The 16,873-nt window shown below is 38.7% G+C and overlaps 1 protein-coding gene across 1 annotated transcript in view; it reads left to right on the top strand.

Annotated features, from left to right (window-relative positions):
• The window catches only part of LOC120562999, a gene marked incomplete in the record, with an annotated part of 504,869 nt that overhangs the window by 470,364 nt on the left and 17,632 nt on the right, over positions 1 to 16,873 (top strand). Inside the window, 2 exon segments of the mRNA XM_039807004.1 lie at positions 4,049 to 4,420; positions 5,894 to 6,166. Coding sequence (XP_039662938.1) covers positions 4,049 to 4,420; positions 5,894 to 6,166 — 645 coding nt within the window.

Here is a 16,873-nt window from a genome sequence, read left to right on the forward strand (position 1 = left end):
ATGGTAGGATAGACTACTATATATAAATGGTAGGATAGACTACTATATATAAATGGTAGGATAGACTACTATATATAAATGGTAGGATAGGCTACTATATATAAATGGTAGGATATACTATATATAAATGTAGATAGTACTATATATAATGGTAGATAGGACTATATGGATAGGCTACTGTATGATATATAGATAGGACACACTTAATGGTGGATACACACATATATAAATGATGGATTATATATAAATGGATATACCATATATAAATGGATGGATAGACTACATAATTTTATAGACCACTAATAAAATGGATAGGACTATTATATATAAATGGTTGGATAGATACATATACATAGATAGATAACTAGGAATATATATAAATGGTAGGACTACTATATAAATGGATACATAAAAATGGTAGCTACTATATATAAAATGGATACACATATAATGGATAGGGTAATATATTTTGATAACACATAAATAGGATACCACATATGGATACCACATATAAATGGATACACATAGACACAAGTGGATAGACTACTATAAAATGGATAGACACACATATATAAAATAACAGTTGGATAGCTATATATAATGGTAACTACAATATAAATGTATAGCACAAATGATAACATAGTAGCTACTATAAATGGACCACAGGATAGACAGACTATATAAATGGATAGATACTATTTTTTTTTTTTGTTGTTTTTTTGTGTTTTTTGTTTTTTTTTTTTTTTGGTTTTTTTTTTTTTTTTTTTTTTTTTTTTTATATAACTACACATGGTAGACATAGTGGATCACTATATATAAAGTGGAAGATACATAAATGGAACACATGGATAGTACTATATTAATGACAGATAAAATGGAACAATAGATAACTATATATATAAAATGTGGACTACTTTTTTTTTTTTTTTTAGTGGATATATAAAAATGGATAATACATAAATAGGAAAGAATGATACATAAATGGATAGATATATAGTGTAAGAAGGACATTTTTTTTTTTTTATAAACATATATGGTAATGGATAATGACTAAAATATAGAACATAAAATGGTAGGATTTTTTTTTTTTTTTTTTTTTTTTTTTTTTTTTTAAAATGGTAGACTATATAAAATGGTAGGATAGCATATATAAATGGTGGATATAAAAAGGGATAGGACATTTTTTTTTTTTTTTTTTTTTTTTTTTTTTTTTTTTTTTTTTTTTTTTTTTTTTTTTTTTTTTTTTTTTTTTTTTTTTTTTTTTTTTTTTTTTTTTTTTTTTTTTTTTTATGGATAAACTACTTTAAAATGTGGAGGACTACATATTATAAATAGGTAGGATAAGTTTTTTTTTTTTTTTTTTTTTTTTTTTTTTTTTTTTTTTTTTTTTTTTTTTTTTTTTTTTTTTTTTTTTTTTTTTTTTTTTTTTTTTTTTTGGAAGGAAAAATGGTAGGAGACATATATTAAATGGTGAGAACTATATATAAATGGAGGATACTACTTATATAAATGGTATAACTATATAAAAGGTGGAAGGTTAAATGGTTTTTTTTTTTTTTTTTTTTTTTTTTTTTTTTTTTTTTTTTTTTTTTTTTTTTTTTTTTTTTTTTTTTTTTTTTTTGGGTTTTTGTTTTTTTGTTTTGTTTTTTTGTTTTTTTTTTTTTTTTTTTTTTGTTGTTTTTTTAAGAAAATTAGTTGATAGTATTAGTATAGGAATTGTAATAAATTGTTAAAATTAGTATATAATAAATTGATATGATTATTAGGGTTATATTAGTATAAAAAGTAGTAAAAATTAGTAGTATTAAAGTAGGATAGACACTATATAAATGGTAGGAAAAATATATATGGGTGGAGAATACTTTTAGTGGTGGATAATGGTGGAGGCTACTATATGAATGGTGGATACTATTAAATGTGATAATAATGGTATAGATATTTTTTTTTTTTTTTTCTTATATAAATGGTAGGTAGACTATATATAGATGGAGGGATAGTCATATATAGGTAGGTAAGGCTATATTAAATGGATAACGTAAATGGTAGGATAGTTTTTTTTTTTTTTTTTTTTTTTTTTTTTGTACTATATATAAATGGGATGAATACTATATATATGGTGGATAGAAGATATGTAAATGGTGGATAGATACTATTTGTGTGTGTGTTTGTGGCGTTTTTTGTTTTGTTGTTGTTCCTTCTTTTGTTTTTTGCTTTTTCCTTCTTTTTGTCTTTTATGTAGGTTTTTTTTTTTTTTTTTTTTTTTTTTTTTTTTTTTTTTTTTTGTGTTTTTTTTTTGTTTGTTTTTTTGTTTTTGTAATGCACAGAGGAAGTGAACTGGTATAATATTTTTTTGTTTTTTTTTTGTTTTTTGGTTTTTTTTTTTTTTTGTTTTTTTTGTTTTTTTTTTTTTTTTTGTTTTTTTGTTGTGGTTTTTTTTTTTTTTTTTTTTGTTTTTTTTTGTTTTTTTGGGTGGTTTTTTTTGTTTTTTTTTGTTTTTTGGTGTCTTTTTTTGTTTTTTTTTTTTTTTTTTTTTGTTTTTTTTTTTTTTTTTTTGTGGGTTTTTTTTGTGGGTTTTTTTTGGGTTTTTTTTGTGGTTTTTTTTGTGGTTTTTGGTTTTTTTGTCTTTTTTGGGTGTTTTTTGTGGGTTTTTTTTTGTGGCTTTTTTTGTGGTGTTTTTTGTGGTGCGTTTCCCTCACAGGAAGGGGTGGGTGGGGGGGGGAGGGTGGGGTGTGGGTGTGTTGGGTGGTGTGGTGCCTTCTCCTCTTTGTCTGATGGTGTGCCGGCCTTTAACACATAAGGGCAAAAGACAAGTCAGAAGGCACGTACAGGAAATTTCACATGTGACCATGTTCCGTCTCTATGCATTACACAAGCAAACAGCCCAGTTCAGGGTCAGGTTAATGCAAATATAGCTCTTCGCAATACGCAAGCTAATTATAATACTGCTAAATCATATATGACTGCCCAATTCCGTTTGTTTCTCAAAATACCAAAAATATAAATCCAGTATGACACACAGTTGAGAAATGTTTGTTTTTACAATCAGACATCAGTTAATAAAGAAGAAGAGAATCAGAGACACTGAATTCTGATATTCATTTACTACAGTCATCTTCTTCTTCTTCTTCTTCTTCTTCTTCTTCTTCTTCTTCTTCTTCTTCTTCTTCTTCTTGTGTTTGTCAGGAGCTCTGGGTCAAAGAGTGAACTATCCAGGTCCTGTTTGGGCTGTGAAAGGATCGACCGTCACCCTCCCCTGCTCCTTCACACCACTGACGTCTGTCAATGACAATGGAAGAGAAGTTTTGATCAAAATCATCAGAGTCGTCTGGTGCAAGAACCATTTAATCTGTCAGGGATCGACTCCATCTGTGTACGACAGCGAATCACAGAACAACAACCCTCATTACAGATACCTGGGAGACAAGAAGGGAGACTGCACTTTACAGATCTCAGATCTACAGGAGGAAGATGACGCAACTTTTCGCTTCAGAATGGAAGCTAATGATGTCAGAGGACATTTTACTGGCCAATCAGGAGTGAGAGTCAGAGTCATAGGTAAGAGCATCTCAAGGAACAGCAAGAGACACAGTTGTATATAACCAAATTAGGAAACAGCATTTCCTTGTTATTTTAACAGAGCATTAGTAAAATGCTCCTAGGCTCGTGCACAGCGCGTGCACACTATGCTTGCTACACACACAGAGACACACACGCACACACACACATTCACGTTATTTTTTTATGTTATCAGTTTATAATTTAGATATTAGGATTATTTATTTTGTAAAAGAAGATGTGAGAGTTGCCGTTGTCATGGTGAGACTTTCAGGGTTGTTTCTCTAAATCCCTCAAATATAAATCCAGTCTAATAGGAGATGACATCACAGGTGAGAAATGTTTGTTTTTACAATCAGACATCAGTTAATAAAGAAGAAGAGAATCAGAGACACTGGATTCTGATATTCATTTACTACAATCATCTTCTTCTTCTTCTTCTTCTTCTTCTTCTTCTTCTTCTTCTTCTTCTTCTTCTTCTTGTGTTTGTCAGGAGCTCTGGGTCAAAGAGTGAACTATCCAGATCCTGTTTGTGGTATAAAAGGATCGACCGTCACCCTCCCCTGCTCCTTCACATCGCCAAAGTCTGTCGATGTCAACGGAAGAGAAGTTTTGATCGAGATCATCAGAGTCGTCTGGTGCAAGAACCATGAAACCTGTAAGCTTATCTTTACGTCTGTGTACGACAGCGAAACAAACAACAACAACCCTCGTTACAGATACCTGGGAGACAAGAAGGGAGACTGCACTTTACAGATCTCACATCTACAGAAGGAAGATGACGCAACTTTTCGCTTCAGAATGGAAGATAATGATCGCAGAGCAACTTTTACTGGCCAATCAGGAGTGAGAGTCAGAGTCGCAGGTAAGAGCATTTCAAGGAACAGGAAGAGACTCGGTTGGTTATAACCAAATTAGGAAACAGCTACACAGAGACACACACACACACACACACACACACACACACGTGCACACTCACACACACGCACACACACACACGTGCAGACACACACACATGCACACGCACACACACACACACATATGCACACACACACGCACGCACACACGCAAAGAGACACACACACACACACACACAGGTAGACACACACTGTAATCTGGACCATCTCCTGTCCTGGTCTACATGTAGAAAGGGAACTGGTTTCTGGGACATTGTTTGGAGTTCTTTTCAGAAAACGTCACTAGACCCATCTGTAATCTTTCCTCCTCCCATTGAGGATCTTCTTCTTAAATCTCATCTGGTTTTTATCTGATTTTACAATATTACTGCTGAATAAATGTATCAAAGAACAGGGGAGGAGGGTCTCAGCCCAGACCTAGCACACTGGGGGGCATGCTCCCCCGGGGAGATTTTTATCCTAATTGGATTTATTGAATCCACAAGATTCTTCACAGGCAGACCCAATTTATGCAACTCTGAGACTGTTTAGGGACCCCAGTCTGCAGAAATATTCAAACACACCATTTTAAAATAGGTACAATAACACACGTATACTGCATGGGATTATCATAAGGTGTGTGTGTGTGTAAAGAGGAGACTCGTGGGTATGTACAGAACCCATGTTCATTCAGATATCTGGAGGTCAGAGGTTAACAGCAGGGGCAGTTCTAGGATCAGACATTTAGGGGGGCTCAGCCCCTAATGAGAATGTGACACAGATACAGTGCCCTGCAAAAGTGTTAATTTAAATCAGTAATTTCACTGAATAACAATGAATATATATGTATTTATTATTAATACAGAGGATAAATGTAAAATATTGAACTGTCCCTATATGGACTACCAGAATCATATGAAATGATAATGAGGTGTAAACAATAAATAAATTAAAAATAAAACCTTCCTTTACTGGGTCACAGGTGCATAACATCAGTGACAGCGACACAGGATATTAAACCTGTTTATTTGAATGTGTAATTATTTGTCACTAACAGACAAGTTCGCAAACTCTAACATGAAGAACTAAAATTTATGAAAAAACATGGTCTAAAATCGCCACTGGTTAATGGACACCTTTGATAAAGGCCATGCCAGTTTTTCCCTCTCCATATTTGACTTCCTTCCCAACAAGCTAGCACAGCATGGGTTCCTTAGGTTGTCTAGTTTACTTTGATACCAATGTATTGTTCTAGCTTTGGAACAGAATCCGCTACAGCCTCTAAAAGACAGTAGAGTCAGCCTAAAAGATTTAGGGCTGTCTTTACCTTTAGTTGTATAGTGATCTTGGTCCGTAACAACATGAGGAACAGGGATCATCAGTTCCAACAAGTCATAATCTAATATAATGTATTAAAAACTAACACTGTAAATGTATTTTAGATGGTGCAAAGATGAAGATAAGAAGCTCCAGAGATGACAGAGAGTTTAAAAGAGGTGAAGCAATCACATTGAACTGTTCTTCTGCTATCTGCACTATCCACCAACTGGAGGTCAGCTGGTTCAGAGATGGCTCCGCCCTCTCAGAGTCTGGCCCCACCCTCCATCTCAGCAATCTGACAGCAAAGGATTCTGGGAACTACACCTGTGGTTTGAAGAAGAACGAGCGCACCCTCTCAGAGCCGTACAGCCTGCATGTGGAGTCTGACGAGGAAGGTTAGTTTGATCAGTTTTTATCTGAAAACATTTTCAGACCAGATCCAAACTCAACAAGTCTGTCTATAGAAACTACAAACTGAATCTAAACCACCTTAAAGCTATAGTACGTAGTTTCTGTCGCCCCCATGAGGAATTCTAAGTAATGACAACAAAACTGTCGACGCGTCCACATGATACAAGCCTTCCGTGATCACGCACCCCCCCCCCACACACACACACACACACACACACACACACCTCACTCAGGGCCCTGTCTTGCACCCAGCACAGCGCAAAGCCCGACGCAAGTGTCTTTGCAGTTGTCAATTTCCCGTCCAGCGCCCATGTTGTTTAAATAATAAATGCACCTGCGCCTATCTGTGGCCCATGGTCGTGCTGGTCTTACAGGGAGGTGTGTTCAAATGCATTCTGGGCGTGCTGGTCTTACAGGGAGGTGTGTTCAGGTGCATTCTGGGCGTGCTGGTCTTACAGGGAGGTGTGTTCAGGTGCATTCTGGGAGTATTGCTATCTTGAGGCAGCAGGAAGTGATGGCGCCATTGACCAACAAAAACCTGGTCTAAAGTCAATAACGCAGCATTTCATTGTTATTTTAACAGAGCATTAGTAAAATGCTCCTAGGCTCGTGCAAAAGCGCGCACACACTATGCTTGTTACACACACAGGGACACACAGCAGCACACACACACACACACACACACACACACACACACACACACACACACACACACACACACACACACACACACACACACACACACATGCAGAAGATTACAAATAAAAATATTACGGTGCAAATCCTCCATCATAATAGCAATGCTCCAAGGTCAAAACGCGCCTGGCTTTTAAAGGGAATGGAAGATGATCTCTGATTGGTTGATGAATGGGAGATGATCTCTGATTGGTTGATTGCATGTTACGCCCAAAACACACCTCTGATTAATGAAGACACTAAGTACAACCCTTTAGGACCAGGCGCCCGGCGCACGGACCGTTTTTTTCCACCGTCTAACTAACAAAAGTGGATTTGGACACGCCCTAAACACACCTGCGCAGGGCGCTTCATGCCGTGCACTTAGATCTTTTAAATAGGGCCTTAAGACTTTAAACCTGCAGTGATTGGTCTATTTGGCGGCTTGTTTTGCAGCAGAACAGTCTGTGAACATCTGACATATTATCCTCTTATAAAGCAGCTGAAGCTAACATGTCAGATTGTTACAGAGCAACATGACGTTAGATGCTTCAAGGTTAAAGAGTTTCCCTCTGACTGTGATCGCACCTCCTGATAATGTCTGATGTGTTCTGCAGGAGGAGGTCTGCCTCTGATCGCTGGTCTGGTGGTCGGGGTCCTGCTGGTTCTTTTCGCTGTTGTTCTCGTCTGCATCATCAAAAGGTAGTTTAATAAATCTGTCTGTCTTTGTCTTCGTTATACAGCTCAGTTTATATCAATCATTCCATATTTATTATATTTGAAAGAATGAGATCCAGGGTACAAGTGGCCAAAATGGGTTTCCTCAGGAGGGTGACTCGCGTCTCCCTTAGAGATAGGGTGAGAAGCTCAGTCATCTGTGAGGAACTCGGAGTAGAGCTGCTGCTCCTTTGCGTCGAAAGGAGCCAGTTGAGGTGGTTCGGGCATCTGGTGAGGATGCCCCCTGGGCACCTCCCTAGGGAGGTGTTCCAGGCACGTCCAGCTGGGAGGAGGCCTCGGGGAAGACCCAGGACTAGGTGGAGGGATTTTATCTCCAACCTGGCCTGGGAACACCTTGGGATCCCCCAGTCAGAGATGGTTAATGTGGCTTGGGAAAGGGAAGTTTGGGGTTCCCGGCTGGAGCTGCTGTCCCCGGCTGGAGCTGCTGCCCCCGCGACCCGACCCCGGATAAGCGGACGAAGATGGATGGATGGATGGATATTTATTACCCTTTGCACTCAAACTTTGTCCATGTGTAACCCAGTGTTATTGTTTTAGAATATAAAGTATGGCTGTCAAAATTAATGTGATAATAACAAGTTAACGCAAATTCCTTTTACAGTACTAAATCTTTTGACGTGCAATTAACAAAAAGCATTCTGTGATTTGGGCCTAGGGGCGCTCCGTAGTTTGTAAAATCAGGAAGCAATGCAGCGGTAACATTGTGGATGGCTAGCAGAAACAGAAAAGTAGAAAGAAAAGAGTATGGAATTGTGACATTCCTAATAATTATATCTATAGTGCTTTCCTAAATAGCATGCTGTGTTTATTATTGTGGCCATGTGGTTGTGTTGTGTTGTTGTGGTCATGGTGTTATGTTGTGTTATTGTGGTCATGTGGTTGTGTTTGTTATTTTGGTCATGTGGTTGTGTTATTGTGGTCATGGTGTTGTGTTTGCAGGAAGAGAGCAGCAGGTCGGGACCAGACAGCCGTGGGACGGGACGAGGAACAAAAGGTGAGTGGAGGTGTTTCACTGATTATTTTAGTTTGCAGACGAAGGATCTGTGTGATGAATAAAATAAGATGAGATAGACTTTATTAATCCCACACTGGGGAAATGCTACAGCAGCTCAAAAGAAAAAATGTGCACTCATCAGAATCATACAAATACACATTAAGTAAACATAGGAGAAAAATATACATAAAGTATAAGAAATAGAAAAAATAGAATTAGTTATAATAATTATAGTAATAAAAACACATATTTACACAATAAACACCCTTACATATAATGTATAAACAGACAGTATTCAAACACAGATGTACAGATGAATATAAATGACATATTGCACAGTTGGAGGTAACAGAGAGTAATAAATAAATAAATATGCATAGTGCAGAATATTGTCCAGTGATGGCTCATGTTGCAGAAACAGTGAGCAGTGCTACATTATGATGTTCTATTAAAGAGTCTGACTGCTGCTGGAATGAAGGACCTGTGATAGCCTCCTTCTTGCATGAGTCTCTCTTTCCTCATCTGTTCCTATCTTTCTTCATCCCTTCCTGTCTTTCTTCATCTCTTTCTGTCTGTGGTGTTCAGCACTCTGATAACATCTACAGCAACAACTTGCTGCCACTTGCTGAGCAGCAGGGACCCAGCAGCGCTGTGGAGGAAGTCAGCTACGCCTCGGTCCAGTTCACAAACAAGAAGCAGGCCAGGTACTGGAGGCTGCTAAACATGGCCCTGTTCATACCTGGTATTAAAGGGGGGACTTTGGTATTTTCAACATGGACCATATTTTCCCCCTGCAGTGGTTTCTAAGTGACTAATGTGATCAAACTCTTTAAAATGGGTCCAGTATTAATCAGTTAGCATCCACTAAAAGTTCTGTTGTTGCTGCTGACAGACTCAGATTATTATTCTAAGTGTCTGACAACATTATGGAAAGGATCCCTACAGAGATAGACCTTTTAGTTAAAGAGTAAGATTAGTTTTAGTTTAACATGAAACGCCATCACCAAACTCCACCAGACTCCATGTAAATAATCAGGACTTTTAGCGTGTATAGAGCCAGCATATCTCCACCAGACTCCATGTAAATAATCAGGACTTTTAGCGTGTATAGAGCCAGCATATCTCCACCAGACTCCATGTAAATAATCAGGACTTTTAGCGTGTATAGAGCCAGCATATCTCCACCAGACTCCATGTAAATAATCAGGACTTTTAGCGTGTATAGAGCCAGCATATCTCCACCAGACTCCATGTAAATAATCAGGACTTTTAGCATGTATAGAGCCAGCATATCTCCACCAGACTCCATGTAAATAATCAGGACTTTTAGCGTGTATAGAGCCAGCATATCTCCACCAGACTCCATGTAAATAATCAGGACTTTTAGTGTGTATAGAGCCAGCATATCTCCACCAGACTCCATGTAAATAATCAGGACTTTTAGCGTGTATAGAGCCAGCATATCTCCACCAGACTCCATGTAAATAATCATGACTTTTAGCGTGTATAGAGCCAGCATATCTCCACCAGACTCCATGTAAATAATCAGGACTTTTAGCGTGTATAGAGCCAGCATATCTCCACCAGACTCCATGTAAATAATCAGGACTTTTAGCGTGTATAGAGCCAGCATATCTCCACCAGACTCCATGTAAATAATCAGGACTTTTAGCGTGTATAGAGCCAGCATATCTCCACCAGACTCCATGTAAATAATCAGGACTTTTAGCGTGTATAGAGCCAGCATATCTCCACCAGACTCCATGTAAATAATCAGGACTTTTAGCGTAGTATAGAGCCAGCATATCTCCACCAGACTCCATGTAAATAATCAGGACTTTTAGCCTGTATAGAGCCAGCATATCTCCACCAGACTCCATGTAAATAATCAGGACTTTTTAGCGTGTATAGAGCCAGCATATCTCCACCAGACTCCATGTAAATAATCAGGACTTTTAGCGTGTATAGAGCCAGCATATCTCCACCAGACTCCATGTAAATAATCAGGACTTTTAGCGTGTATAGAGCCAGCATATCTCCACATGTAAATGGGTGAATTAAGGGTTTATTTCAACCAAACCAGAGTGGTGATTGTTGGAACAGTGGAAAGATGAACCAAGACGGCTTTTGATAGTTTTATTTAGTTTCTGTCCACTTTGAATGAAGTGTGTTTTACGATGACGATGTTTCTCTCCAATGACTCATCTTCTGTTTGATATTTATTCATTTTCAGACCGGTGGAGGAGGTGGAAGACTCCATCATCTACAGCGCTGTAGCCAGAACAGGCTGAAGACAAACCACACCCTGATGGCAGATAAACTTTTTTTAAATTCTAAATTAAAAAAAAATAACTTCGGAAAAAGCCCAGTTTTTATTATTGGGGGTTTTAACACCCCACGTAAATTACACCTGTGATTTCACCTGTACCCCCTCGTATATGTATCTGTATATATTATTATTTCACCGGTGTTCTCTTGTTTCCGGACAGTCTCTCTGGGTTTGTTTGTGTGTGTGTGTGTTTGTGCAACTCTTTCTTTCAGTGTTTAGTGTATCTACCTCTCAGTTTTACTGTTGCATCAATAATCATAATTTCTTTTGTGTAAATAAGTACCCTGTCTTGTGTGTAAATAAATATATGAAATTGATTTGAGTTTGAGAGTTCCTGTTTTCAACAGAACACAGGAACAGGAATGACATATTATATATATATATATATATATATATATATATATATATATATATATATATATATATATATATATTAAAATAAACAGAACAAAGATTTCTCTTGCGTTGTAGTGTCCTCGTGGTATAACGTGGTTGTGTAACGGAGTTTTTGAAAGAAGACGGAAGTTACTGGAAGCAGCAGCTGGAAGGATGACTTTAACACTTGAGACAGAAAACAGGAAGTGAGATCTTCCTGTCAACATGTTATAGTCTGAAAACACGTTTACAAGTTAAAGACTGATTCTAATATTGTCTCTGTGTGTGTGTGTGTGTGTGTGTGTGTGTGTGTGTGTGTGTCTTTGTGTGTGTGTGTGTGTGTGCTTGTATGTGTTTCCGTGTGTGTACGTGTATGTGTGTTTGTGGGTGTGTGTTTGTGTGTATGTGTGTCTGTGTGTGTGTGTGTGTGTGTCTGTCACTGTGTGTGTGTGTGTGTGTGTGTGTGTGTATGAGTGTGTGTGTACGTGTACGTGTAAGAGCCACTTGGTATACAAAAAGAACTATGTGAGGATGCTCTTGGTGGACTACAGCTCAGCGTTCAACACAATAATTCCAGACATTCTTTGCAGTAAATTGATGGAGCTACAGATCCCCCACCTGCATGTGGATTAAAAACTTTTTGTCGAGCCGCCCACAATCTGTGAGAATCGGCCCACACCACTCCTCCACACTCACACTCAGCACTGGTTCTCCTCAAGGCTGCGTTCTGAGCCCTCTGCTGTACGCACTGTACACCCATGACTGTTCTCCAACCCATCAGTCCAACCACATAATAAAATGTGCCGATGACACCACAGTGATTGGTTATATTTCCGACGGGGACGAGACAGCGTACAGAGCAGAGGTAAAAGATCTGTTGTACTGGTGCAAGGATCATAACCTGACCCTGAACATTCTTAAAACAAAAGAACTAATTCTGGATTTCAGGAAGCATAGACAGGACTACACCCCCCTCCTTATAAATGGAGAGCGGGTGGAAATTGTCACCACCTTCAGGTTTCTGGGCACCCACATCTCTTCTAACCACTCTTGGACTCACAACATCAGGGCACTGATTAAGAAAGCTCAGCAGCGGTTACACTTCCTGCGTGTGCTCAGGAAGAACAATCTTGACACAAAGCTACTGATGGCTTTTTACCAATCCTCTGTGGTGAGCGTACTAACGTACTGCTTGACTGTTTGGTACGCAGGCTCCACAGCGGCGGACAGGAAGGCGGTGCAGAGAGTTATAAACACTGCACAAAAAATCATCGGCTGCCCACTGCCCAGCCTGGAAAACATTGCTATCTCCTGCTGCCTTAGGAAAACCAAGGCCATCACCACAGACCTCTCACACCCTGCTTACCCCCTATTTGATCTGTTGCCCTCGGGGAGACGCTACAGGTCAATCAAATCTCACACCAGCAGGCTGACAAACAGCTTTTTCCCCTGGGCCATACGGACTGCCAATACTCATGGACACTCACTTTGTCCATGACATTCATGGATACTCTATCATAAGCGCTCACGCCAAACTTTTATAATAACTACAGACATATTTTTTATCTTTTATATTTTATGGATATTTTATAGATACTATTTTAAATGAGAGCATATTGCTCGCGGAGCCTGTTTCTTGTCCTTGCCTGGACATACAGTATGTCGTTCCTTGTTTTTTCTTGTTGTTTGTTTTTATTTTTTGTGTGGTGCAAGGGTGGCTCTGTGAGAGCACCCTAATTTTCGTTGTACCTTCACAGTGCAATGACAATAAAGGCTATTCTATTCTATTCTATTCTAAATGTATGTTTGTGTGTGTGTGCGTGTGACTGTGTGTGTTTGTGTGTGTGTGTCTATGTATGTGTCTGTGTGTGTGTGAGAGTGTGTGTGTGTGTAAATTGTGATGTTATGAGAGTACAATGTGAATGGGTCAATTTCATTTGTCACATGAAAATATATATAACATGAAATGGTAGAAGTACACTTCCAGTGAAATGTTATCCCATCAGCTCCTTCAAGGCCGTCAGATCGCCATGCCAACCCTAATCAGCAGCTGCTCTTTATCTGTTGTTATCAAACATGACTTCTTTATCTCATCATCAGAGGAAACGTTGCAGCATCAGCTCTCTATCCAGTAATCAATGTCCTTTATATGAGTCTAAAACCACGGAGGCTGACGGGTCTCCATACACACATTATTCAGAGAGGAGAGAGAGGGGGGAGCACACACACACACAGACACACACACACTCACACACACACACAGACACACACAAACACACACACAGACACACACACACACACATGCACATATTTACACACAAACTCCCACTCCCACTCTCACACACACACACACACAGATGTGCGAACACACACACACACACACACACACACACACACACACACACACAAACATAGGGCCCTATCTTGCACTCAGCGCAATTGCCTTTGTACACCGATGCATGTATCATTTCTATTTTGCACCCGACGCCCAGCGGACTTTTCCCTCCACAGACGCACGTCGGTAAATTAGGGAATGTATTTGGGCTCCCGGGGGCGGTTCAGTGAAAATAGGAGGCGTGTTCCGGGGCATACGTTACTTGGTGCTATTCTGCAGTTTCAGAAAACAATTCCGCCACTGACCAGGAAAAACCTGGTCTAAAGTCAGTGGTACTAGTCTAAAGTCAGTGGTACTAGTCTAAAGTCAGTGGTACTAGTCTAAAGTCAGTGGTACTAGTCTAAAGTCAGTGGCGCTAGTCTAAAGTCAGTGGCACTAGTCTAAAGTCAGTGGTGCTAGTCTAAAGTCAGTGGCGCTAGTGTTAAGTCAGTGGTGCTAGTCTAAAGTCAGTGGCGCTAGTGTTAAGTCAGTGGCACTAGTCTAAAGTCAGTGGCACTAGTCTAAAGTCAGTGGTACTAGTCTAAAGTCAGTGGCACTAGTCTAAAGTCAGTGGCACTAGTCTAAAGTCAGTGGTACTAGTCTAAAGTCAGTGGTGCTAGTCTAAAGTCAGTGGTGCTAGTCTAAAGTCAGTGGTACTAGTCTAATGTCAGTGGTGCTAGTCTAAAGTCAGTGGTGCTAGTCAGTGGTGCTAGTCTAAAGTCAGTGGCACTAGTCTAAAGTCAGTGGCACTAGTCTAAAGTCAGTGGCACTAGTCTAAAGTCAGTGGTACTAGTCTAAAGTCAGTGGTGCTAGTCTAAAGTCAGTGGCGCTAGTGTTAAGTCAGTGGCACTAGTCTAAAGTCAGTGGCACTAGTCTAAAGTCAGTGGTACTAGTCTAAAGTCAGTGGTGCTAGTCTAAAGTCAGTGGCACTAGTCTAAAGTCAGTGGTACTAGTCTAAAGTCAGTGGTACTAGTCTAAAGTCAGTGGTGCTAGTCTAAAGTCAAGTGGCGCTTAGTGTAAAAGTTAGCTTTTTATTTTTTTTTTTAATTTTTTTTTTTTTTTTAATAGTTGTTTTTTTTTAAAAATTAATTTTTTTTAATATAAAGTTATTGTTATAATATAAATTAAATGGTTTATTATAAATAAATTAGGTTATTCAGATGCTATTTTAGGGGCGCATGCTTGGCCATAATGTAGCGTGTGCACAACGCGTATACACTTCTCTCATCTAAATGGATGCAGCAGTTCCCATTTTTGCAAACCATACATAATAACAAAGGAAAATATTACTGAAAATGCGCTTCAGGTGTTTGGATAGATCAGGAGGCACTTTACAGTACAATCCTCAAAAAGTCGCAGCATTCTTTGTGGCTTGTTGTGATTTACACATTTCAAGGAATCATGGATGTGTTGATGACATAAATGAGGAAATATTAGAGGACTTAAGGAGACGTGATGTTGAACTACGGCGAGATCCGCCCACAAAGCTACTTGCGTTTTGCGTTTCATACTTGCGTTTCAGATCGTTAAAATAGGGCCCATAAAGTCAAATTAATATAATAAAACTCTTAGCTGAAAGCGGCGCTACTCTGTGAATAGTTATTTTAGAGTTTCCTTAATGAGTCATGAAAGGAGGGGGGAGACTCACCCGGAGTCGGAGACACTTCTGCTTGAGGCTGCTGAATGTCATGGTGAGTGCTGATTGGCTGTTACACGTCTAACATCTAACAACCAGATAGTGCTGTGGGCGGGACATGAAGTGAGACTCAGTGGTGAGTGTTGATTGGCTGATACAAGTCTAACATCTACCAACCAGATAGTGTTGTGGGTAGGGCTGAAAACTGTATCACGATATAAGTGTTTCATATCGGTCGATATCGATAATTATTGATATTTTTTATGACCTATTTAAAATAAGGACCAGAAGAAAAATATATTAAATTTAAACATTTTTATTTTAAACTTAACTTTCCTCTGATTATAATCCCCTCAGTTATAAAAGCAGAAATGTCAACACAACCATGGAAATCAAAATTAAAATGTAAACATAAGTCTAAAATCACAGTGAAGAAACAATAAGTAAGAATTGCTTAATAAGGTGTAATAAAATGGTGCAAAGTGTTAAATATAAACATAGAGAAACCTGAAACCTGAGAAGAACTATTTTCTGCAGGTTTAGTGCTAGGTTGGTAACCTGGCTTCTGGACAGTGCTCAGCACGTCTGCCTCCGTTATTTCTTAGTAGTGTTTAGTAAGGCGCTGATGCAGAGTACCTCTCCATGGCAGTCTGCTGCTTGTGCGGTGTAGCAGATGCAGATGTTGCTGGCGAATACGGCTTTGCTCCAAAGTGTGAGCGCGGCTAAGGTGGTGAAACAAGTTTGCGGTAGTGTTGGTGGGGACGACGGTCAGACTTATAAAATCCCCAAAACTGCCATACTGACTTTTCATGTTTTATCAACAATTTCCTCGCTTGCTGCAGCACTCACTTTCCACTTATCACTACACGCCGCCGGTTCTGTTATTGTAGAATGGTAGAATCCAACACGCGAGAGTGATGTGGCGCAACCAAACTTGATACTGTTACATGATTGGCTGTTAGAGTGTCACTCCCTATGAAGGGTATGGTGAAGGGTATGTGATATAGGATAATATCTAAGCTATCTTTTTTAGCCAAGGTTTTAGAAAGGCTTATAAGTCAACACTTGAAAGATTATTTAGCAAAAAACAACATTTTAATTGATTTGCAGTCTGTTTTTTGTAAAGAACACAGCACTGTCACTGCCACTATGAAAGTGTTAAATTATTTAGTGCTATTGATTCTAAAGAATATTGTGCTGCACTGTTTTTAGATCTGTCAAAGGCGTTTGACACAGTTGACCACTCTGTCCTGTCTCAGAGATTGGTGGATATTGGAATGTCTTTAAAAGCTGTCAAATGGTTTGGCAACTACTTCAGTGGCCGAACACAAAGTGTTCAGGTCAATGGTGTGTCCTCAAACTCATTACTTATACAAAATAGTGTCCCTCAGGGGTCCATTTTGGGGCCCATTTTATTTACTATTTATATAAATGACTTGTGTCAGAATGTAACAAAAGAAAGGTGTCATTTTTATGCGGATGACACCATTTTGTATTTTTCTTCCTGAACCTTAACAAGGGTCTCAGAGGACCTGCAATCTGCTTTTAACATTATTCAGAAGAATCTCCA

Source organism: Perca fluviatilis, chromosome 7, assembly GCF_010015445.1.
Source record: "Perca fluviatilis chromosome 7, GENO_Pfluv_1.0, whole genome shotgun sequence".
Lineage (NCBI taxonomy): Eukaryota > Metazoa > Chordata > Actinopteri > Perciformes > Percidae > Perca > Perca fluviatilis.